The sequence below is a fragment of the Pan troglodytes genome, chromosome 4, assembly GCF_028858775.2.
Source record: "Pan troglodytes isolate AG18354 chromosome 4, NHGRI_mPanTro3-v2.0_pri, whole genome shotgun sequence".
NCBI lineage: Eukaryota > Metazoa > Chordata > Mammalia > Primates > Hominidae > Pan > Pan troglodytes.
In genome coordinates, this window is record NC_072402.2 from 49,051,881 (window position 1) to 49,077,430 (window position 25,550).

General features: G+C 36.5%; 2 protein-coding genes across 46 annotated transcripts in view; one reads left to right on the plus strand and one right to left on the minus strand.

The window, feature by feature from the left end:
• Positions 1-23,876, minus strand: PPWD1 (peptidylprolyl isomerase domain and WD repeat containing 1). 2 transcript variants are annotated; one of them, XM_001164029.7, is made up of 12 exons: positions 23,643-23,876; positions 23,310-23,346; positions 19,624-19,726; positions 17,504-17,604; positions 17,238-17,358; positions 14,947-15,394; positions 10,462-10,652; positions 7,937-8,126; positions 4,329-4,510; positions 2,452-2,533; positions 1,368-1,550; positions 1-297 (listed from the first exon to the last, which is right to left on the minus strand). In XM_001164029.7, the coding sequence occupies exons 1-12, from the start codon at positions 23,709-23,711 to the stop codon at positions 154-156; spliced, it is 1,851 nt and encodes a 616-aa protein (XP_001164029.1). In that variant the 5' UTR covers positions 23,712-23,876; the 3' UTR covers positions 1-153. The 2 variants fall into 2 exon arrangements, with proteins under 2 accessions (XP_001164029.1, XP_001164190.1); XM_001164190.7 differs by lacking the exon at positions 23,310-23,346 and having other exon boundaries at positions 23,643-23,858.
• CENPK (centromere protein K) overlaps positions 23,762-25,550 on the plus strand; it is a 71,565-nt gene continuing 69,776 nt past the window's right edge. For 17 of the 44 annotated variants that reach the window (XR_010157226.1, XR_010157223.1, XR_010157225.1 and 14 more), the window contains exon 1: positions 23,959-24,051. The gene's annotated coding sequence lies outside the window, so the exon portion shown is untranslated. Of the gene's footprint in view, positions 24,347-25,550 lie in introns of all 44 variants that reach the window. The other 27 variants (XR_010157224.1, XR_008547975.2, XM_063811197.1 and 24 more) reach the window with 15 other exon arrangements.

Here is a 25,550-nt window from a genome sequence, read left to right on the forward strand (position 1 = left end):
TAATTTTTAAAAAATAGGCTTTAATAAAAAATACAAAAATACTGTATCTTTGAAACATGATCTGTATATTCAGCAAGTCCTAAGCTTCCTAATGTAAAATAATCTGTTTAATATTGTATTTTTATTTGCAAGTACATTAAAACAAATCTTATTTTACTTGACAGTAATATTTATGATGCTGACATCCTCATAGGGCTTATCTGTTTTGGGATTGACTTTGACGTTGGAGATCCTCTGTACAACTTCCATTCCTTTAGTCACTCGTCCAAATACTGTATGCTTATTATCAAGCCAAGGCTGTGTTGGAGGACAAATGGAAAATCTTGGTAAACCCCAAGTTCTTTAAATTATATCCTCTGGTTGAGCAAATTAAAGAGAATTTAAGTTTATGCTCCCCTTTAGCATATATTTAAAAAGAAGTACAATAATTTCTCAGCAATAAAAATGTAGCAGCTTTTAAAATTTATTTCCAGTGTATTAAAAAAATAGAAGCATAGTATAATGTTTAATTAAATATCTGCATCTTTCAGACCAAAGGGAACTGGAAGATCTTCCCTAAAGGTAAGTTACTTCACATGGCTTACAGAATTGTGGCTAAGGCTTTAAAAGGTCTCTGGAGGACTCTTACCTGAACAGTTTATTCAGAGGCAGTTTGAAATAGTTTATGCAGCACATACTTTGGCATTAGACAGGTGGGAGTTCAAATGCTAGCTTGGCTACTTGACCTTTTGGCAAGTTAATCATGTCTCACTGTTTCTTCATCTATTATTGAAAACTGGGGATACTGATAGTAGAAGTACTGTGAATACTACATAAAACTATGTGCCTGGCAGAAGGTAGTTACATTTTTCCCTTCTTCATCACTTAGTGCTTAATTCCAAAACAAAAACTAGGTAATTTTTATAATTTTGTGTTATGGCATAGCAATAGAGCTAGGTTACCTTACACTGTATTTCATCAAATCTAATGTATTCTGATTTCAGAGATACTAAAATGTGGGGGAAATTGTCTCAAAATTGTGAATTCATATACTCTAATCTTTGTATTCTAAAGATGAGGAAATAGGCTCACAGAAGTGAAATAATTTATTTTAGGTTACATCATCAGTAGAGGCAGAGTTGAGATTGAAACTCAAGTATCTTGAATCGTAGTCCATTGTATTTCTTACTACAGTGGCAGTATTGTTTTACCAATTCTAAACTGATTAGTCACATAATTTTATATTCTCGATCATTTTCATATTTGTATTCTGGTAGATGATATAAATAATGCAGAAAATACAGAATAATGCAGCTCTTCTACTGAGTTCACTCTCTTACATCATAACCTATCAATCTGTAGTTTATAAACAATGATACTGTACTTACCGTTGGTACTACTGTTATGAAAAACTGGGATCCATTAGTATTTGATCCCGCGTTAGCCATGCTGAGTGTGTACGGCCTGTCATGTCGTAATGTTGAATGAAATTCATCTTCAAATTCTCCTCCCCATATGCTTTCTCCTCCCATACCAGTACCTGTTGGATCTCCAGTCTGAATCATAAAGCCCTTAACAGAAAGTACACAAAAACATTACACTGTCCTTTTCTATATATGTACGCTTTGAAGTTTTATTTCTGCCAAGAGTGCTTTGTATTCAGTGTAATATTAACTGTCACTATAAAGTGATTTGATTAAACCCTTACACTTAAATTTGGATGATGTATTTCCATTGCTCAACCACCACCTTGATTGAAACATAAATGCAAAGGTCGTCTTCTCATTTATAGACATGTTCTATCTTTCTCAATAACCTAAATAAAGCCAGTTAATACTATAAATTTTAGGATCTGTATGTTATGTTGTATATAATTGCCCTCCTCTTCTCCCTCTCCCTTTCCCCAAATACTCTGGATTTCCTGGAAAGCCTTTTCGCTAATTCCTTTAGGACCCTGAGATCTGACTTTTCATCCTGCCGTTTCTGACCTGCCAGAAACCAAGCACTGTATCAGTGCCCCATCCACTTTATGGAAAGCTGCTCAACAAAATCCAGGGGCTGAGTTCTCTCTCCTCCTCTGGTATATTACAGGTTCTCACAGATCAGATGGCACTGTGGCTCCTCTATGATTGAAAAATCATATCTTCTAGATCTAGACCCTATCTAGCCACGACAAAGAGGTTACCTAGGTTACTGATGTTATCTCAGCATGACCCTTTATTCATTATCTTACCCTTTACTTTAGCTGCTGACAAAATATTGCTTCAGTGTTTCTAATCATGCCACTATTCCTGTTGATTCTAGATGTTGATATTTATGACCATCCACTCCTCCTTTGGCTTCCATAGTGTATTTTTCCTGTTCCTTTCCACTAAACTGATAAGTGTGAGAGAAGAAGATTCCTTGCGCTTAAATCTCTTGCTATGTAATAATACAGTATTTCTTATATGACATGAAATTTATGTAACTTACCTTAATTATACGGTGAAATGTATGCCCATTATAATAACCATTTCTGCTGTGAACACAGAAGTTTTCCACTGTCTTAGGGCACCTATTAAGACATATGTTACAAATATGAAACCTATTCAGAGCATCTTAAAACAGTTTTCTTTGCAGTTCTGCTTCCTAATGATGTTTCCTTTCCATGTCTTCTGAATGTTTCAGAAGGACAGTTGTTTTTTTTTTTCATAATCTCTAATCTCAGGACAAGCACGGAGGGTCATGTAAGTAGTATATTCTTATTGTTTAACTTAGTTATCTTTAGAACATGACTGCTTAACTAATATTTGAGTTTGACAGTATTAAAATTTCAAGGTCATTTAGCAGTCAAAAAAAATACAGCCACAGCACCTTAAAAATATGTTTTTTTCTTAAGAGACAAGGTCTCACTATATTGCCTAGGCTGATCTTGACTTTCTGGACTCAAGACATCCTCCTGCCTCAGCCTCCTAAAGTGCTGAGATTACAGGCCTGAGCCACTGCACCTGGCCCAATATCTTAAGTTAGTTTACTCCATATAGTATTATAGGTCTGCATGTAGTAGTATAGGTTAAGTTCCTGGGAAAGGTCATTTTCTTACAAAAGCATTGTTATGCTACAGCGACATACTCTTGGCCAAAACCTTAATCATAGAAATGACATCTAAATTTATTCAACTTTAAATGACAATCACACTCACAGTACGAAGCTTTCTCAATAATATTAACTGAAAATTATGCAATTATTTCATACAGTTCATTACCATGTAATACTTCTAAGAGCTGGAAATGGACGAACCAAGAGAATCTTGTACCCAAGTACATCAGCAAACAAGGCCGAAGAGTACATGGGTTTTGAGCACTTAAAGTGAGACTGTCCAAGAGTCTAGAGCTGCCTAGTTATTTGTTGAGTACCAAGATATGGTATAAAACGTTCATATTCAAAATGTTAATAAATAAGAACTTTTAAGTAAAAGTGTTGTAAAAGATGTCATTTTTTGGGTCAAGAATGGCCAGAGATACTCTACTGTATTTGACATTGTATATTAATTTTACAGTCTTTTAAACTGTCCAGAAAACTGTTCACCTTTTTTTCAATTGAAGCCCTTACGGTTTTGTTGTAATTTGTTTTTGTAGAAACAGGGTCTCACTCTGTTGCCCAGGTTGGAGTGCAGTGGTTTGACCATAGCTAACTGCAGCCTCAAACTCCTGAGCTCAAGACATCTTTTGACCTCAGCCTCTAGCATAGCCAGGAATACAGGTGCGTGCCACCATGCCCAGCTAATAAAAAAAAATTTTTTTTTAAGAGATAGGGTCTTGCCGTGTTGCTCGGGCTAGTCTCAAACTGCTGGCCTCCACTGATCTTCCTGTCTTAACCTCCTGAATAGCTGGGATTAAAAGTGCGTGCCACTGCACCCAGCTTGTAGTTCACTTTTAAAACACAGAGCTACTGAAACTATAAAGAGACAGTAGGTATCTAGCAACTGTTGGTAAGGAAACATAATTATCTTTCTCTTAAGGATTTGCTTTGAGAGGAAAGCAAAGCAATCCACAAAACCTAGAGTTCAGATGTGCTGTTAACAGTAACAATGATAGACATTTGTGTATCACTTTACAGTTTACACTCGGCACTTTCATAGCCAATACATTTTGTCCTCGTAATGAACCTATAAAGTATATATGCATAAAAATTTCCCATTTTCTACCGTAACACTTATCAGAAATCTCAGGAATAGATGTTTTTTATCAAACATTTCTTCAAAATTCCTTAAGTCAAAGTAACGGGAATTTTAAGTTGCATGGTTTCTTCAGATATACACATTTACATTCTTAATTACATAAGCCAATAAAAACAGTTGTTATACATACTCAACAGGAAAAAGTTTGGTGTGAATGTCTCCCATGCTGGTGTGGATAATGGCACTGTCCGAAACTCGTTTAGGTCCTTCAGCTTGAGTAGCTGCCATGACTTCTTCTTTAGAAGGTTTCTCATTAAAAACATCTCGATCAGAATCTGCACTTTTCGTATCTTCTGGTTCTCGTTTGGTAAACTCCAGGAGGAAAGTAAAAAGTGAGTCAACGAATTAAAGTTTTCATCTGGTAAAAATTTTATGAACAATAGAATTTCTAATGAAGTACTTAAGAAATGTAAGAATTCACATCAGAATCCTTATTTCAGGAATCACTTACCATACAGGATGTGTCAGGCAATTAAATTATTTTTACATTGTCTAATATGAAAAGGATCCACATAACATACTGAACACATTGATTTCAAATGGAATTTAATTTCTTTGGTTAGAAATTTTCTTGGGCAAACATTTAACAAGAATAATTGTTTCATTTGTGGTAGCTCTCGACTTATGCCTTCTAGTAAGGCCTAACATGCCACCTGTTTGTTGCTCAGTTCATTATTTAGATTGTTTGGATTTGAATTCCAGTTCTGTGACTTTGGGGATGTGAATTCATTTCTTCTCTTCCCTCACTCATATATGATGATAACAGTACCTACCTTGCAATGAAGGTAGTTGTGAAGATTAAACGAATAGATATTAAGTCCTTGGAGAACAGTGCCTAATACATAGAGGGTACTATATACATATTAACAGTTGTTATTACTACTATAAGCAGGACCCCATGCTAGGTAGAATAAGGATTCACAAAAATGAATCTGAAATGGATCCTTAATTTTTTTTCACAGTCCCAACTGACCTAGACTCTAAACCCTGAAGCATAGGAGAAAGAATGCAAATTTTCAGTGAAGTTGTAGAAATCTCAGATCCTCGGGGTCTAGGAAGAATTGAGAAAAACCTTTCAGTTGTTAAAACTCTGGACTTCTCAAGGCCTGTTTCTTTTACTTTAAGTAGAAATGCTCTCTCCTAAGCAACCTCTATCTGATGTAACTTAATTATGGGAACGTAAAGCTGGTGCCTCCATCCCTATTTTGCCTAATGTCATTCCTTGATCTGCTTGGATAGATTCCAAATAAACAACCAAGTTAGGATGCTATCACCTTAACATCCTATTCTCCAGTTTTCAAAGGAATGGCATGTCTGTTGTACTATCTGTTTATATGAATTTTTTAAAGTTACGACTTAGCTGATATATGGATTTGTAAAATCATACTTTTATTTCATGATGTTGGATCTGAAAAATTATGATTTAGCTCATATATGGATTTGTAAAATTATACTTTTATTTCTTGTTGGATCTGAAAAATGGGACACAAAATTCATATATATGCATACCATTTTAGTTTTGCTTAAGAATATGTACTAGTAAGACTCAAAGAAAATTCATAACAATGTTAGCTGTATAAAGCTACAGTGAATGACTTATTTTGTTTCTCTATTTTTTCAAACTTTATAATGAATATATATACTTTAATCAACACACAAGTAAACTTGGAAAAGAAAAAATATAAGTTTTTTGAATAAAGTGGATGGAAAATTAGTGTATGTGTTTTTAGTGTATATCAAGAAATATCCTTTTTTGCCTGTTTTTGTTTAGCAATAGGGTCTTGCTCTGTCACCCAGGCTGAAGTGCAGTGGTGTGATCATAGCTCACTGCAACCTTGAATTCCTTGGCTCAAGAGATCCTACCATATCAGCTTTCAGCATGGCTGAGACCACATGTGCACACCACCATGCCTGGTTAGCTTCTTAAATTTTTTGTAGAGATGAGGTCTTGCTATGTTGCCCAGGCAGGTCTTGGTCCTGGGCTCAAATGATCTTTCTGCTTGGGCCCCCGCAAAGTGCTGTTTTTACAGGGATAAGCCACCATTCCTGGCCAAGAATTATCTTTTATGGGTAATTTTTACTTCCTAACAAAGTTAAATTAAAGGTAAAACGATTAATTTTTTTCCTTCATATACTAATAAATTTTTAGTAACAATTTTGAAAGGTGTAAATGAAATTCTCATCTTAAAAGAATTTACCCATTTAGATGGAAGGTTGGTTGGGGTAGGGAAACTGCTATTTCATACATTTATCAAATGCTGTTAACCTTAATAGCATTACATCAGTTTACAATGTTTTGGAGGAATGAATGAATATACTGTAATGCTATAGTCATTTCCTAACTTTCTGGATTTAACAGTGAAGAAGACATAGTGCCTGTATTTATGGATTTTATCTTCAGAAGAAGAGCACAGCGTCAGAGGCCAAAAAAATAAATTATTGATGTTCACACAAAAAGTGTGACACATCATATGACAGGGGAAGCATAAGAGAAACATAGCAGGCACATCTAACTCAGACTTGATGTTAAAAAGGGCTTCCAGGCTGGGTGCGGTGGCTCACGCCTGTAATTCCAGCACTTTGGGAGGCTGAGTCAGGTGGATTACCTGAGGTCAAGAGTTCGAGACCAGCCTGGCCAACATGGTGAAACCCTGTCACTACTAAAAATACAAAAATTAGCTGGGTATGGTGGCATGCACCTATAATCCCAGCTACCCAGGAGACTGAGGCAGGCGAATTGCTGGAACCCAGGAGGCAGAGGCTGCAGTGAGCTGAAGTCACGTCACTGCACTCTAGCCTGGGCAACAGAGCAAGACGCCATCTCCAAAAAACAGAGGGGCTTCCAAACTGAAACTTGAAGTATGAGTTAGGAGTTGGAGAGAGGTGTGTGGCTGGCAGAATGAATAGCCTGTGCAAAGGCCCAGAGTTTAAAAAGCACACTCAACTACATGTGAACTTTCAGTATGGTTCGTGTAGCAAATGAATGAAAAATGAAGAAAGATAAAGCTACAGAAGAGAGGAGGGCCAGCCAGCATAGATAGCTGGGGCACCATTAAAGGGTATTAGGCAGAAAATAAGAGTCACGTTTGGGTCTTAAAAAGTTCTCTGATTCCATTGTGAAGGATAGAATGCAAGGGCATAGGTCTCTATACTTTTGATTTTCCTGCTTGGATGAACAAATAAAATTGTGCTACTCCTTCATGGCACGGTAGTTTGATTTTAACTATCTTAGTCTTAGTTAACATGCAAAGTACTTTTAGTTCTCCAGAAGAGAAAAAAAAAATTCCACAGGAATATATAATTCCAAGGTAGCACCATTAAAATAAAAGTCAAAAGGTAAAAAAGGAAATGCATTTAGAGAAGGAAGCTGTGCTAATTTGGGGAAGATAAATTATATTCAAGAGTAAAGGCTGAAAAAATAAAAACACTTTTAAAATCCCACAGTGAAACTATTTTGGATATAATTATGACTATAACCACTAACTTCCTACTATCTAAAACAACACAAATAGTTGTGGAAACAAGGTTGAAAAATTTCAAAACATGATGGAAAACAGTACAGAAATACTTAAAATCAACTTCTACTTTAAAATTCTACAATATTAATGTAAGATGGTATTCTGGTTGTTTAGGAAGTCTGCTATTAGTGCCAACATTCTCTTCAGTTGAAGGTACAAAGAAAAGTCAAACCAAACTGGAAGGAACATTACCATCTAATCTCCTAGTACTTACACATACCATATAAAATCTATTCTTTTTGAATGATGTACAGACTATTGTTGGGTCAGCTTGAATATTCTGAAGAACAGGATTTTCAGAAGCTTTCATTTCTATAGTAGTTGCAGCACGATGCTTTTTGGCTATCCCCTGGAACAAAGCCAGTTGCATCACTCTAATATTTTCTTGTTTGCCTAAAATCCGCACACACCTAAAAATATAACAATGTTTTATACAACAGAATCACCGAAGTTAATTCCAATTATGACAACTTTACAGATAAAAGCTGGGAATCAACTATCTTATCTATGTACAAAATTAACTAGTGAAAGATTTTTAAAAGTGTTTCTCTACCCCCCAAAAGGTATCAATTTAAACTGGTAGGCAGCTATAATTTTCAGGTTAAAAAACAGAAATGAGGCCAGGCACGGTGGCTCACACCTGTAATCCCAGCACTTTGGGAGGCCGAGGCAGGCAGATCACTTGAGGTCAGGAGTTCGAGACCAGCCTGGCCAACGTGGTGAAACCCCATCGCCATTAAAAATACAAGAAATTGGTCAAGCATGGTGGCAGGCACCTGTAATCCCAACTACTAGGGAGGCTGAGACACAAGAATCACTTGAACTCAGGAGGCAGAGGTTGTGAGCCGAGATCGTGCCACTGCTCTCCAGCCTGGGTGACAGAACAAGACTCCATCTCAATAAAAAACAACAACAACAAAAAACCAATCAAGAGAATGAAAAGTCACAGACTAGGAGAACGGCTCATAAAGGACTGTTATCCAAAATATATAAAGAACTCTTTTTTAAAAAAAAAAGTATATATGTATACATATATATGTATATATACACATATATATGTGTGTATATTATATATGTATATATGTATATATATACACATATATAAAGAACTCTTAAAACACAACAATAAGAACACAACCCAATTAAAAAATGTCCCAAGGACCTTCACATATACTTCATCAAAGAGATATACAAATGGTAAATAGCATATGAAAAGATACTCCACCTCTTATGTTGCCAGGGAAATCCACACTAAAACAAGATACCATTACACATCTATTAAAATGGCCCAAATCTGGAACACTGACAATACCAAATGGTGGCACAGATGTGGAGTGACAGGAACACTCATTCATTGCTGGTGGGAATGCAAAAAGAGTATAGCCACTTCGAAAGGCAGTTTGGCTGTTTGTTACAAAACTAAACATTCTGTTACCATATGATCCAGCAATTGTGCTCCTTGGTATTTACCAAAAGGAGCTGAAATGACTACACAAACACCTGTACACAGATGTTTATAGCAGCTTTTATACATAACTGCCAAAACTTGGAAGCAACCAAGATGTCTTTCAGTACGTGAATGGATAAACTGTGGTACATCCAGACAATGGAGTATTATTCAGTGCTAAAAAGAAATGAGCTATCAAGCTGTGGCAAGGCATGGAAGAAACTTAAATGCATATTACCGAAAGGAGCCAATCTGGACAGACTACATACTGTATGATTTTAGCTATATCACATTCTGGAAGAGGCAAAACTATGGAGATGGTGAAAAGATCAGTGGTTGAACAGTCAGAGCAGAGGATTTTGAAGGCAGTAAAACTACTCTATATGATAATATAATGGTGGATACATGCCATTATACATTTCTCCAAACCTATAGAATATACAACACCAAGGGTGAACCCTAATGTAAACTATGGACTCTGGGTGTCAATGTAGGTTCATCAATGGAACAAATGGACCACTCTGGTGGGGGATGTTGATAATGGGGAGGCTATGCATGTGTTGGGGCAGAGGGTATATGGAAAATCTCTGTATCTTCCTCTTAATTTTGCTGTGAACCTAAAACTGTTCAAAAAAGTAAGGTCTATTAAAAACAATCAATCATTTGTTTATACAGTTTTAACCTATTCTTATTAAAATTCCATGTCTGTTAACTGTTCTGCAAAACTTCAAAGATTTTGTATTGCCAAGAACTACAATATAAATATGTTTATACATGGAAATGTACAGGACATTTTTTTCTCCTTAAAATATTAAGTTCTGTTCATTTACATTCAGTGAGAGTATCTGATTGTAGCTATTTTGTACTAAGACCAAATGGACTGTTTTCACAAAAAAGGCTTACTGTGGTTTCATGCATTTTAACTTTTGATTTTATGTCTAGCAGGAAGTAATGCTGAATTCTGTGGTTAAAATCTTTGGCAACATTTAACATGAACCAGGCTAATTTAAATCAATAAGCAAAAGACAGACAAACTTGTTAAAAAAAACACACAACAACTTGAAACTATGCATATCTTCTTTCCATTTCTTTTACAAACATGAGTGGAAACTTTCTACATAAGATTATAAACAACCAAGAGACCACAGAAAAATCCAGTCAAAACATTTGGTTAAGTTTAGACATTTGGGGCCATTCCACTTTTCTTGGAACAAACAATACTCCCACTGTTCCCATGATGGAGGAAATGGTCCCCCACAAACACATTTTTAAAAAACATACCTCATATTAAAGCTTACCGGTTTGTCTCTACATTTATAACTTTAATGCCCAGCATTGTTCCATACAGCACGAAGTGTCCAGTTTCATCAAAAACTATATTAATTAATCTTACAGCATCAACCTTCTCCAACTCACGTTCTACAGCCATTCGTCGGCCAAATTCCATGTCTGGTAACTGTTGCCTCATCTGTTGCAGTTCAGTAAACATCTAGGAAATAAACCATTTAGTAACAAAAACTCTATATACATATACCTATATCTGTATCAACCCATCTATCTATATATGCAATGAGAATTTAAATAGAAGCAGAATACATACTAAGAGCCACTAACTGTTTGTACTTCTTAAGAGGGATTCTAAACAATATGAAATAGACATTAGTAAGTCCAATCACTAAAAAATATTATTTCAGGCTGGGCATGGTGGCTTATGCCTCTAATCCCAGCATTTTGGGAGGCCAAGGCAGGTGGATCACCTGACATCAGTTCAACAACAGCCTGGCCAACATGGTGAAACCCCGTCTCCACTAAAAACATAAAAACTTAGCCGGGCATGGTGATGTGTGCCTGTAATCCCAGCTACTCGGGAGGCTGGGGCAAGAGAATCGCTTGAACCTAGGAGGCAGACGCTGCAGTGAGCCGAAATTGCGCCACTGCACTCTGGCCTGGGGGACAGAGTGAGACTCCGTCTCAAAAAAAAAAAAAAAAAAAAATTGTATTTCAAAATGGTAACTGGTTCTTCTAATTTAAAACAAAACCCGGTTGGTTAATAGAACTACTGCTTTCTCTACAGAATACATCTGCTGCCTTTTAAAAGTCACAGAGTAGCACTTTCCAATGAAATATAACACAAGCCACATAGGTAATTTTAAAGTGTCTAGTAGTTACATTAAACAAAGTATAAAGAAAACAGGTGAATTTCATTTTAATGTTTGATTAAACTCAAAATATCCAGAATATCATCTCAACATTAACAATATAAAAAATTGAGATAACTTACATTCTTTTAAAAAAAATTAAGTCTTTGAAATCTTGTATTTTACACTTTCAGCATATCTCAGTTTGGACTAGCCATCTATCAAATGCTCAGTAGACACGTGGCTAGTGACTATTTATACTGGATAATGCAGCTATAGACTCTGAGGTCCTTGAGCAAGGTTACGTGCCTGACATAACAAGCACTCAATTTTTGCTGAATGAATTCATCTCACTAATTTATAACAAATTCATAATATTTCAGAAAATGTCTCAAGTTATTCTGACACAGGGCAGTGAGATTACCATTAGGTACATGTGATTTAGTAGACATGACTATTTCTATGAGTGTCCTTTATAGTTTGGAAATTTGGTTTACTTTTCTTTTGATATTACACACATTTCAAGATAGGCATCACATCTCAATAACTGTATTAACATATTATGAACCTTCCAAAAGATAGTAACGATCTTTACATTGTTTTCTACACAATCAGGGCATCAAACAGTAGCATTCAAAAATAGCTCTCCATTGCAGATGAAAATAAGCCAGACTTCTGTCCCATCTAATTCTATCCTTATTTCATGCTTATATTAACCATAATCTTGTGTTTTCTAGATAAGGTTAGAACTATATACAAAACTCAAAAAATCAAAATGAGGTATGTGTGTTAGGGTATAAGCACAAGGTCAAGGTCTTACAGAACAGTTAAAAAGCCTAGTTGTTAGGTTTTCTTGTCTCTAGTCTCAAAGACAGAGAGACTGATACATATTACGCTGCTTATTCATGTGCCAGGAATAGCCTAGGATGCTGGACTACACATTTTGCAGGGAAGGGCTAATGATCATTTCTGCTGGAGAGAAGACTCAGTTTTTAAGGCATAAGGTCTGTAGGTGGTCATCTGTCCCTATATAAGTATTCCATAAATGTTATCCAACCTGGTAAGTACCTGATCAGAATCTTTTTCAGAGTGCTCTAGACTTCATAGCAGGGCTTCTGTGATATTCAATTGCACAGCCATATATAGTGACCTTGGTTAATAAATACTAAAAGATAATTTACACCATCCCATTCAATTTCTTTTCTGTTAAACTAGGATTCCGATTGGTTAGAAACTACCCTCCTCCACTACCACCTCCTTGAGATTCCAGTCATTTACTAGTCACTAGCACTGTAAGTAATTTAACTGATGGTTGGCTTTTTTGGCAAACTCTCATTCTGAATCTCCACTTCTGTCTTAAGTTCTACTACTGACTTCTTGTCACCTCAGGCTAATCATTTAAGCAAATGTTGAAGACAACAATGAGCAAATAGAGTGGATTGAGCAGCTCAGAGTATGTGTGTTAAGAGATTTGTGTCCAGAGACTAGATTCTGAATATTTTTTTGCCTAAGGGATCTTGGAAGAGCTGCAAGTTAATAGACTTTTAAAATTATATTTAAATTGCAAGTCATATTTAGTTATCTGCCACCATTAAAGAAAGTATTACCGATAAATGTTTCTCCTTAAAAGCAGAGTGGAAAGCTATCTTCTTCCAACAAGAAAATTTGTCATAAGGATATTTGGCTGGCAAACAGATCTTCACATTTGTCTGGAAATATATTACTTCAGACAGACAGACAACCAACTCATTTATTACCACGTGCCACCAAATCAAGAGCGCCACTAGAAAGAGTTGACAGAATTTATGACGAGCTTACAGCAGGGAATCCAATGCAAATTGGTCACTGCCAAGGACAAAAGAACTGACACTGTCATACAATAAACTTTGCTACAAAGGTTCAATCCAGACTCAGAGGATTCAGAGAACCACTTGATGGCAATAGTTGCAATCACAGAAACCGCTTAACTGCATGGATTAAAAACTCTTATTCCACGACTACATGCTGTAACAAATTCTTGTTAGCAGTCTAACAAGTGATGGCTAGAGTCACTCTTTCAAAATATTTGAGTAACTCTTGTGTGAGGTACTGTTCTCACTGCTGGAGATAGAATCATGAGTTAAAACAGATCACATAGGGCTTAGTCTACTGGAGGTGATACACATTAATCAAATAATATGACCATATCAAATACTCTAAAAGAAACAGTGATCTACAGTCACATTAAAAAAAACTCTGCTGGCTTGGCACGGTGCCTCACACCTGTAATCCCAGCACTTTGGGATGCCAAGGCAGGCAGATCACTTGAGGCCAGGAGTTCAAGACCAGCCTGGCTAACACGGTGAAACCCATCTGTACTAAAAAAAAAAAAAAAAAAAAAAAACCATCTCTACTAAAAAGAAAACCCATCTCTACTAAAATATATATATATATATATATATATATATATATATATGTATATATATATATTAGCTAAGTGTGGTGGCACACGCCTATAGTCCCAGCTACTTGGGAACCTGAGACAGGAGAATCGCTTGAACCCAGGGGGCGGAGGTTGCAGTGAGCTGGATCATGCCACTGCACTCAAGTGCAACTCTGTCTCAGAAAATAAATTAATTAAATAAATAAAAAATAAAAAATAAAAAAACTGTGCAAGACAGGATGACTAGTGAAAGCCTTCCAGGGGAAGTGACTCTTCATTTGAAATTTGAAGTACCAGTTCAATAGGTAATGGAGGAATATGAGGAGGGAGGGAGGGCCTCACTCCAGGTGGAGGAAACAACTTATAAAAAGGTCCTGTGGTGGGAGGCAGGTTCAAGAAATAAAAAGAAGACCCAAATGGCAGAATAAAAGGCAGGGAGAAAGGTGACTTATGGTATCACAACATGGTAAGCCATGACTCTGGTCTTGATCCCAAGAACAGAAGGAATTAACTGAAAAGTTCTTGGCAAAGGAATGACATGACCAGATATATGCTTGTAAAAGATGGCCCTGGGTGCAGAGTGGATATTAGGAAGAAGCCAGAATAAATACAGGTAGTAGGCCATGTAATAGGTCAGGCAAAAGAGCATGAACTATGGTTAGTGACAGCTGTGCTGAACAGAAATTGGTGAATTTAAAGTATATTTGGAAAGCAAAATTGGCAGGACTCCAGTGAATTACATAGAAGGGTAAAAGAGTTAAGGATAACTCTTAGATTTCTGGTTTGAGCAACTAGATGGATATTGGCACCATTTATGAAGACAGGACAAGAGATAGCACCAGGTTTGCTTGTAATAGAAGGTTAGAGAAGTAAATTTAGAAGTAGTCATAGGGACAGGAGTGAATAAAGAGTGAGAAGATAAGGGGTCCTAGAATGAGTTTTGAGGATCTTAACAGCTTGCAAACAAAACAAAATTGTAAAAAACAAAATAACCACAAAAATAAGACAATAATTGACTTGAAAAACGCACATCATAAACCCCTAGAGAAGAGACCTTCAAAGAGCAACACTACAAGACAGAAACAGTTGAATATCTCTAATGTGCTAAGAAAAAAATAATTCTATCTAAATGTCTATGTGTAGAAAAAAGATCTTTCAAGAAAAGGCATAAAATAAAGCATTTTTAGAAAAGTAAAGTACGGTTAAATTTAAATAACACTTACGCTTAGTGATTCATCAAAGACTCTCATGAGTTTTCCAGTTAAAAATCTGAAAATTCTAACTCTTCTATCAGAACCAATAGTAGCTATTTTCTTCCCATCTGGTGAAAAACATATGCTGGTTGGATAAGCCTTACACTTGGCAAATTCATATAAATCAGTGTCAGTTTTATATTCCCAGTTCACATTTTTGGGGAATTTATATTCATGAGGAGGCCCAGTCCAGTATTCAATCATCCCAGATTTGTCAGAAGACACTACTGCTTTGTAAACTGGGTTTAGCCGTATCTGAGTAAGAGGTGATGTATGGAGTTTGTCAAAAATATGAAGTGGCTGGTTATCTCCTCGGCCATCATAAATGAAAATTTTTCCTGTACTCTTTTCGGAAGCAGCAACTGAAGAAATTGCATCCCCTGGGCAATAGATCCACTCACACTGTCCAGGAAAATAGCTAAAATCGTAAAGAATTGAGAGGGAAAAAAAAAGGTCAGCACAACAAGCAAGCATCCCTCCCTATCCCACTACCAAAAATGTCTTGGCTGGTGATTTAGACAGTTTTGGATTCCTTGCTCAAAAGTAGCAGAGACACAGAATGGGGAGGAACAGCTAAGAATAGTTACTTATTTTTTCTCTTTCTGACCTCATCAGTATAATGATAGTTCTAAGGATCTGTCAAAACATAAGAAGAGAACTGCATATAGCAGCACACTTATTTCTCTTGGGCAGATAAGGAAACCTAATCAGATCTGGACCTTAAGATCTTCTGGGACATTGCTTTTTGGATCTCTGTACAACAGTCTATGTATAACTTACTTTAAAATAGATTAGCATGTAATAGTGTATTTTATAAATCCTTTCTTGAAATATTTAAATCAAATATTTTATTATGACAATACTTCAAAGAAAAACACTGTCCTAAAACACTCTCATTACTAACTAAATCTTGATATTAAAGCTCAAAGCTTTAAACATTCTACCTGATGAACAACGCATAACAGAATTCAGACTGATCTAATCAATTGTACTAAAACACTCAAAAATGAATGTTGTTTCCCTTCAAAGTAGAGATTCGGAGAAGTGACACTATTATTCTAACCACGGTGCTGATGTTCAAAACCTTCCAGACCTCTTCTTCAAGAATTTCTATCAAAGTCTGAAATATACTCTTCCAAGTATTCTCAAAGGGCAAACGTTCAATATCTGTGAATGGAAAGCTTTGAGGAAACAAACCTGGGGAGTAGGACAGGTGATCAAGACAGGTATGTTTGTGCCATTCTAACCATAAATAATGAGATTTATTTCCTTTAGTGGCTCATAAAGTCATAAACTGATTTTGAAGGAAATTCTAAGATGTGAAATTATTTGAATTGTGGGCATAATTCAGCCCACAGTTGGAATTCCATCAGTTGGAATTTCGAGAGACACGGTCTTCAGGAGGTAATTAAGGTTAATGAGCTCATAAGAGTCAGGTTGGGGTCCTAATCTGATGGGCTTGTAGCCTTATAAGAAGAAAAAAAGATCTCCCTTTCCTTCTTCCCTCTCCCTTCCTTCTTCCTCCAACCATGGGAGAACATAGGGAGAAGTAAGAAAGACAGCCCTCATCAGAAATCAAACTCTGATGGAACCTTGATCTTGGACTTTCCAGCCTCCAGAACTGTGAGAAAATAGATTTCTGTATTTAAGTCACCTAGTCTATGGTTTTTTTGTTATGGCATCCAAGCGGACTAAGGCGAGTCCCAAAACTTTCTGACACTGTTATGACTTTCAAGCTGACATTCATTTAGATGTGTATAAATTCAATATGTTATCTTAAAAAAGACATGCTTAAAACAAAGTATCAGTCTTAATACTGTACAATCTAACCATAGTTTTAGTATCAATATATTCCAAAGTTTAAAGTCACCAATAAATAGCTTTAATTCCAAAAATGTGAATAAATCTTATAGGAACTCAATTCTATATTACTGAAATAAGTAAAGCAAGGAAGTTAACTGTAACTACCAGTAATTAGATATGACAGAGCTCCAGTAATATTACTAAGTAATGTCAATTTGGATATAAGGAATCCTTGTTATGATGCTGTTTAGAAATTTCTGTGATTGATAACAAATCATAGCAGATGCTTCCAAACATTATAAGGCTTCACTGTATCTAATTTTCCAAGCAAAACCCAACAGTACATTTTATTTAAAGATATGGTAATATACTATTTAGAAATAACCTATTAAATGGTAAAGTCTGATTTACAAATTACTTCAATAAGTTAAAATATATATACTTTTAAAAAGACTCACCCAAGTTTCAGCATGTTGATCATGTCAAAGTTCACTACATCAAACACCTTCATTGCTTTATCATCACCCACAGAGCAGAACAATGCTCCCTCAGAGCTAACTGCAATACTCTCAATAACTCCTATTTCAATAAATGAAATTAAAACATTCTAGTAAATACCAGTAAAATAAGTGTGCATGATTCAAAGAAAAAAAATTTTAAAAATTTAAACTTTAATTAGTATAGTTTAGGAAAGAGCTACAAGAAAATGAGGTGCAATTCTTACCCAGGTGACTACGAAAATGTTTAACAAATTCAATTCCCTCTTCTATTTTTTTCCAGAACTTGACATGTCCATCATGACTGGCAGTAATAATAAAATCTGTTCTGCATATATGAAATGTTAAAAGTTAATTTCTAAGACAGATCTATGAATCACTCAGTATTCCCAAAGCAATCATTCACTAAGAATCTGACTTGTGCATAATAGGTTTTTTTTTTAAAAAAAAACCCTTCTTTAAGCAGACCACTATATTACAGAACACTGCAAATTTTGAAACTCCTTTCTGGATGTCAAAACAGTTACAGCTGTACTAATTTTAACCTCAAGAGCTAGGATCAGAATTGAACTAGAATTTGACATTAAAATAAAAATCTCACTAGGAATCACTACACTTTGGATTCCTTATTGCTAAAATTACCCTACAGACAGTCTTTTCACAAGAAAATAAACTATTTGTCAGTAGCTGATAAGTAAATCTAAACATACTACTTTCATATGCAACAAAATTCAACAAAAGTTTTTTTTATATCCTATACAAGGTATTTTGGTTACTTAAGTATCAAAAAGATTTTGTACAGAAGAATCTTTCCTATTAGGTATGTAAAAATAGAAATCATTTATGGAAACCCAGTATATGTCAGGTACTTTGTACATATTACCTTAGTTAATTTTACAGCAACTCTACGTATTTTTATCATCATTTTATAAGTGGGAAATAGTTTTAAAATGTTAAATGTACTTGCCTCAGGTCCATATAGCTAGAGTGGCTTTCAATCTACCACACCACAAAACCTATATTCTCTGTATTACCTTCCATTGTCTTGGGTTAAAAAAACAAAACAAAAATATTTGAGAAGAGAGTGACAGCAATGCTAATATGTATATATATACTGTTTTACCACACTGTGAACTTGAGACTAGAAAAGGTGCTAACATTTGGTCAGAATTATCCTATTTTACATGAAATATAAATATTTTATTTAGATTTATATATGAAATTAAATTTGTCTTCAAGACATCAAGAATAGACTGATCTAAAAAAGCGTAAAGTAATCCACCTACTTCCCATACTCACTGCTAGTATCATCCAAGCCACCATATCTCATCCAGATTTCTATACCAGCTTCCTAACTTATCTCCCTGTATCCATTCTTGCCCTGTTTGAATCCATTCATCTCACCACAGCCAGGGTGGTCCTTTAATAAAAATAAATCTGATGATGTTACTCTCCTGCTCACAGGTTCAAAACCCGTACAAGAAATAAAAAGTCTTCTAGGATTTAGCCCTTGCCTTTTAAATAGTAGCCTAATATGCTATCTAACCTCTCTAAACTTCAGTTTCGTCATCTCTAAAATGAAGAGCATGTACTAACTCACAAGATTATCCTTATGATAAATAAGAAAATTTATGAAAAAGCCTTAACTTGATAGATAAAAAAAGAAAAAGCCTTAGCATAGTACCTGGGACATACTATAAGCTCAACAAACAGTAGAATATTACTACAGTTTGAGTATCCCTTATCCAAAATGTATCGGACCAGAAGTGTTTTGGAGTTTCAATTTCTCAGATTTTAGAATATTTACATTATACTTGCTGGTTGAACATCCCTAACCAGAAAATCTCAAATGCTCCAAAGAGCATTTTTTGAGCATCATGTCAGCACTCAAAAACTATTGGATTTTGGAGCATTTTATATTTGGGGTGCTCAATTTGTACTATTATTATCCTTCTCCATGAACCTACTCATCTGTTTTGAAGGTCCTTTGCTATTCCTAGGGTATGTTAGCCCACATTTTCTCCACTAGTGCCAAAGAGGCCAGGTACCAGTTACTCATATCTTAACTAATGTACCCTCTTCTTCAGGGAAGCTCAGACACTACCTGGTTCATTCCCCTCTTGGCATTTATCTCCAAAGACATACATATAAACTCAGGGGTTCTATCTTAGAGAATGCATTATTTGTACGATATAGGAAAGAACATGTAGGCCTTTATTTCAGAACTTAAGAAATTAAAAATCTATAAAATCTTAAAATTATCTCTATAAATCTACCTCAAAATTGAAGCTTTTTTTTTTTTTTTAAATAAACTCAGAACAAAGTAAAAAAGATGTGATAGACTTACTTGGTGCATACCACATGGGTGATAACATCTCTATGCATGTAACTGCGCTCATACATGGATGCACTGGGGAGATTATCAAGATAGACTCTTTCAAACTCTAAGACTGAAGAAAAAAAAGTAAAGTATAAGATCTATTTTTAACAAATAAACCAAATACTATTTTGTATTTTCTTTATTTAAAATTGTCTACACTCTACTTGGTATTTTCTCCTGGATTTTAGTTTTTCTCAATTCACAATTAAAAAATCCAGTATGTTATCTCAGTTTTAACGTCTATTATTTCAGAGCACTGAATAGCGTCATTATTTAGTCAGTTACAACAGGTTCCCAGGTACTATATACATGCTAACTGTCCCCAGGACTTAAGAAATGAGTGCTTCTGGCTTAATGTGAATGTTCTATTAAAAAAAAAGAAAAGAAAAGAAAAAAGAAAAAGAAAAAAAAATTAAAAAGTTCCATGAAAATATCACAACCATCTTCCTAACATTGTAGACATAATTTAGTGCTAACTTAAAAGAGTCCAGTGGCCATCTGTAAGATGTCTCAGTTAATATTTAAAGCACTGATTCTCTTTCAAGTTACTGACACTGTGTTTGAAACATTTAAACATGGTAAAATTCTTAGATTTTTACGCCTGAGAACATCCTAGGGAGTATCCAGTTGAATGTATCTCAAATTTTTTCCAACGGCAAAACCTGGAAAAAATCCACCTGAAAGAGTAGTAATCTGAGGAATGTCAGGAAATACTGATTTATTATATGAGGTATGAACAATTTTACTAGCAAAAAAATAAAAAATAAAGAAAGGGATGGAGGGAATGAGGGAGGGAAGTAAGGAAGGAAAGAAGAAGGGAGGGAAAGAAAGACAAAGGGAGGGAGGGAGAGAAGAAGGAAGGGAAGGAAGGGAAAGAAGGGAAGGAAGGAGGGAACGAGGGGAGGGGAGAATTATATGTATCCCAAATAAAATAACTGAACGATGGCCAAACGTGCCTAAAAAAAGTTGCTAAATTAAACATGACGAGCTGTTTCAGGCTTGTGTCTGATAAACTACTTTTCCCTTCATTTTTAGGAACAGAACCCCCATTTATATATGGGCATATTGATGTCCAGATATAACATGACCTTTCTCACTTTCCCCTGGAGTGAGGTTTAACCATATGCTAATGAGTAAAAGTGGAAATGTTTTGTCACAGGAAGTCTTGAAAAAGTGTGCCCTTCTTCCTTTCCTCAATCCTATAGCTTGGAACTGGGATATGACTGCTGTAATCTTAATAATCATTCAGAGAAATGAAGATGAGGGCTGTACCTTAGTTATGTTAGGGCAGAAAGCTGGAGAGAGCCTAGGAACTTCTGGAGCCTCCACACCAATCCTGGACTGCCTGCCTGTCTTGGTACTTCTACACATAAAAGTACAGCTCTATCTCTTCAACATCGTTATTTTGGGTTTTTCTGTAGTATGTAGATAAACTTAATCCTATCTGATCCAGATTCCTTTTTCTGTGTGATAGTTCACTTGTGGACAAATACTTATTAAGAACAAAATACGTTCTAGGTCACATGGGCATAAAGAAGAGTAAAACACAGTTCCTGTCCTGAAGAGATATAGTGCTATATAATCATGTCTTTCTGAAAATATATACAACAGTCCAATGTCCAAAGAACATGTTAAAGGGGGTGACTCCATTTCTAGAAAGCTGAAATTGTTAAATACTTGTCCATTTAGACAAAATTTTAAATATTTTTGTAACATTCCATGTATGTTTTTCAGTTTCAATTTTTTTCTTCAAACTGAATAAACTATTGGCTTTTTTTTTTTTTTTTTTTTTTGAGACGGAGTCTTGCTCTGTTGCCCATGCTGAAGTACAGTGGCACAATCTCAGCTCACTGCAACCTCTGCCTCCTGGGTTCAAGTGATTCTCCTGCCTCAGCCTCCTGAATAGCTGAGATTATAGGTGTGCGCCACCACGCCCGGCTAATTTTTTTGTATTTTTAGTAGAGACTGGCGGGGTTTCACCATGTTAGTCAGGCTGGTCTAGAACTCCTGACCTGATGATCTGCCCGCCTCAGCCTCCCAAAGTGCCAGGATTACAGGCATCAGCCACCACACCCGGCCAACTATTGGCTGTCTTAAAACAATAAATAACTGATTAAGAGGAAAGATTTTCACACCTACTAATTTATATCTGTCTCCGTTATATTAAGTTTATAAGACACTTGTCTTATATGTCTTAATATGCAGTCATTAAATACTTAGGCAAAGCACTGTACACCAAGCAATGAAACAAAAAAGGCGTGATTCTGGTTCTTACTTGTTTACAGTCTTAGCAGTGAAGAGAAACATTCATCAATCACATGAATAAATATATAATTAGAAACTGCGGCAAGTGCCATAAATAAAATGGTTACTATGGAAACATTTAATAAGAGGACCAGGAAGTAAAAATGATAATGCACTGTAAGGGTGTCAATATACAACGTTCAAAAAAACAGCTTCTTCAAAATTTGGATACATAAAATTTGAAGGCTACCTGTAAATTCAGTATTGATAGATAACTACCTCAGAGTTATGATCAAAGTGCTTCAGAAATCCAGTCCAGACTGGAGAAGTCACAGGCTTCCCAGAGAAGATGATAGCTAAGTGCTAAAGGTTGACCAAAAGTCAGTTCAGTGGAAGAGTTGAGGGAAATTATTCCCGGTAGAAACACCATATCTGGGTAGGAATCCAGAGGGAAAAAAAGTACAAGACCGATTCTCGAGTGATTTTAGAATGGTGGAGTACAAAGTAAGGGGTTGGGAGAGCAAGATAATGGAAGATGCACTAAGAAGGTAAGGAGAGATCACATCATAAAGGGCTTTATATGCCATGTGAGGGAGTTTGGGCTTTAATGAAAATAATGAGCTGGGCGCCGTGGCTCATGCCTGTAATCCCAGCACTTTGAGAGGCCGAGGCAGGCAGATTACGAGGTCAAGAAATCAAGACCATCCTGGCCAACATGGTGAAACCCCGTCCCTACTAAAAATACAAAAATTAGCTGGGCGTGCGGGCGTGCGCCTGTAGCCCCAGCTACTCGGGAGGCTGAGGCAGAAGAATCGCTTGAACCCCGGAGACGGAGGTTGCGGTGAGCCGAGATAGCGCCACTGCATGCGCTCCAGCCTGGGCGACAGAGCGAGACTCCGTCTCAAAAAAAAAAAAAAAAAAAAAGAGAGAGAGAGAGAAAATAATGACAAATCATTGAAGTTTTTTAAGGGAAAGTGCTAAAGTACGATTTGAGCTTAGACCACATTTAAAATGTCTTAAATACTTAAGGAAAACATTTCACAGAAAAACAAGATAACAAAACAACAAAGACAAGAAAACTTAATCTACCCCTTTTCCCACCCCTTTTATTTGATAATAATTTGTGATTATTCCTCGTTAGTGACAAAATGCCTCAGCCCATCGTATCAAGAGCGTGATTTCAAAACCACAGACTTCGGGTTTTGGATGAAAACAAATCTGTGATCTAGGAAGCTTACGTCACTTTCCCTAGATGCGAAATTTTATTAGTGGAAGTGTCAGAGTTGAAATTATCTTTACCTACCATGATTCGAAATAAGCACCGCCTTCCTCTCGCGCCCCAACACATTAATACATTAACACCACTCCTGAACTAAAGCCTTAAAGAGAACTGGTACCCTTTTGCATACCTAAATAAGAGTTCGAAATTCCAACTTCATGTGGCTGCTGTGGGGAGTAAATGAGAGGAGCCAAACACATAAGAATAGGAAAATGTTAGTTTTAGCATCTGTCATAACAAATCAATGATCAAAAGTGTTAGATATTATCAAAAAGACGTTGTACTACGCTTAAATCACTATTTCGTTAAGACATGCAAGTATGGAGTAGCCAGAAGTGAGAGGACGGCCCTCTGTTCTGAGGGCACAAAACTCCACACATCATCCCTCTTCGGATCTGGCTTGAACCCTCCTACTCAGCGGACGCAGCACTCCAATTCGTCCCGGTACTATGTCTGCAGCTACCTTTCCTCTTCTTGGCCAGTGTTGCCTCCACAGGTAAAGGTCCAACCCAGCGCTCTTCGTTCTCCTCATCGTTCTCCTGGGACACCGCCACTGCTACTGCCAGCTCTCTTTCGCTGAGTTCTGTTTTTTCCGGTTCCTCCGGGTCCCGGCGCCTTCTACGTCTCTGCTGAAAATCGCTACCACTTTCCGCCGCCATGTTGTTCGCATCGTCAGAAAAGGCGCGACACAAAACTCAGCTACAAATCCCAAAGCAGCGGCGCAGTCTTCTGTCAGCGTCCGAGCGAGTTTCGGGATTGGCTGGGGTGGGAATGAACACATCCAATGGGCATGCAGCGCGCGCAGAAGTCCGGGGCTGGCAAGCGCTTCCTGCGCAGCGCCTAGGCGACCTGGAGTTTGTGAAGCTGTGATGGTAAGACCTGGGCCGGGGATGTTGATATAACGGTTGAATCTTGTGGAGCTCCAGTCCTGAAGGTGAAACCCTTATCGCCGGCCAATTAGATACCTGACTTCCCAGCCGGGCTTTGAGTCCCGTTCTTCTCGGCTTCCCGCGCGCCAACGCAAGCTCCATAACCTCACCAATATTTAGAGAAAGACGGAAGGGTGGGGACAGAAGGAAGTGGTTAACTCGCGGGTTTCCTTTCAGATGCACTAAACATGTTTTCTCTCCTGACCTTTATTCTTTCACACACTCACTGAAGAAGGTGGTGAGTGCTTGTTACTGTTTCTGGGGGTGGGGTGGAGAAGCAGCTACTTCAAATAACCAAAAGACCTAGGGCAGAACGGGTCACCCTTCTTTCTTCTCTCTGGTATAGGATTTCATCTCCTAGCAGTCATCTGAACTCTTTCTCCTCCTCCTCATCTGTCTTCTTCATTTTTAAAAAATTAGGTAAAAAGCACATAACATAAAATGTATTATCTTAATCTCTTTTTTAAAAAATCAAATACAGCTTGTCAAAATGACCTCCGTAAAACACTTCTTTTTTTTCTCTGCAATTACTTTTGCACCAACCTAATAAAATCCTCGTCGTAAATCTCTTCTCTACTTTTGCCTTGAGATAGGCACCACGTACAGGGAAGGAACTGCCCCCCCATAGTAGGCACTTTATTTTATTTCAAAGGTTCCCATTATTTGACCATTCTACCTAGCAAGTCTCATTTCTTCTCTGCCCTCTGCTCTCATCAGGCTACTTTCTTTTGTGTCTCACAAATTTCCCCTGTTCGTTCTTGCCTCCTACTCTTATGTTTTTATGCTTGAAAGCATCTCCACAGCGATTTAGCCTTCATGTTTACAGCTTCTCATCTTTCAGAGACCATGGCAATAATGAGGATGAAGATGATAATGATAATGATAATAATAATGTAGCTAGTTAACATTTATTAAGCATTATTATGGACTAATTCCTTCCGGGTTGGTTTTTCTAACCTTCCCTATCCTGAATTCCGATAGTACTTGCAGGTAGTGTTGTATACTTTACCATTTCATAGCACTTCTGACTACCTGAAATTATATCATGTATTTAGTTATCCATTCATTTATATTGTCTGCATGAGAATGGAAGCTCTACAAGTACAAAGACTTTTTCATCTACACAGCTAAAGCCAGTGTCTGACCAATGGCACACATTAACATATTTGTTGAATAAATGAATGTATTTTAGAATTATGTGGGTATTTTTTGCTTATTTCATGTATATTAATCTTTTCCCAATTAATAGTGCGAGTTTCTTTAAGTATAGTATTATCCCTAAATAAAGAGATGCTGTTTTTCTTCAATAAATGATTAAGTATTGTAGTCCTAACTGGGGACCTCAAAAAGTTCACTTGTTCCCTTTCCAGGAAGATAGGTTTAAGGATACAAAATGTGGGAAAGGGAAAAGTTCAACTCTTAAGTGTGTGTGTGTGTGTTTT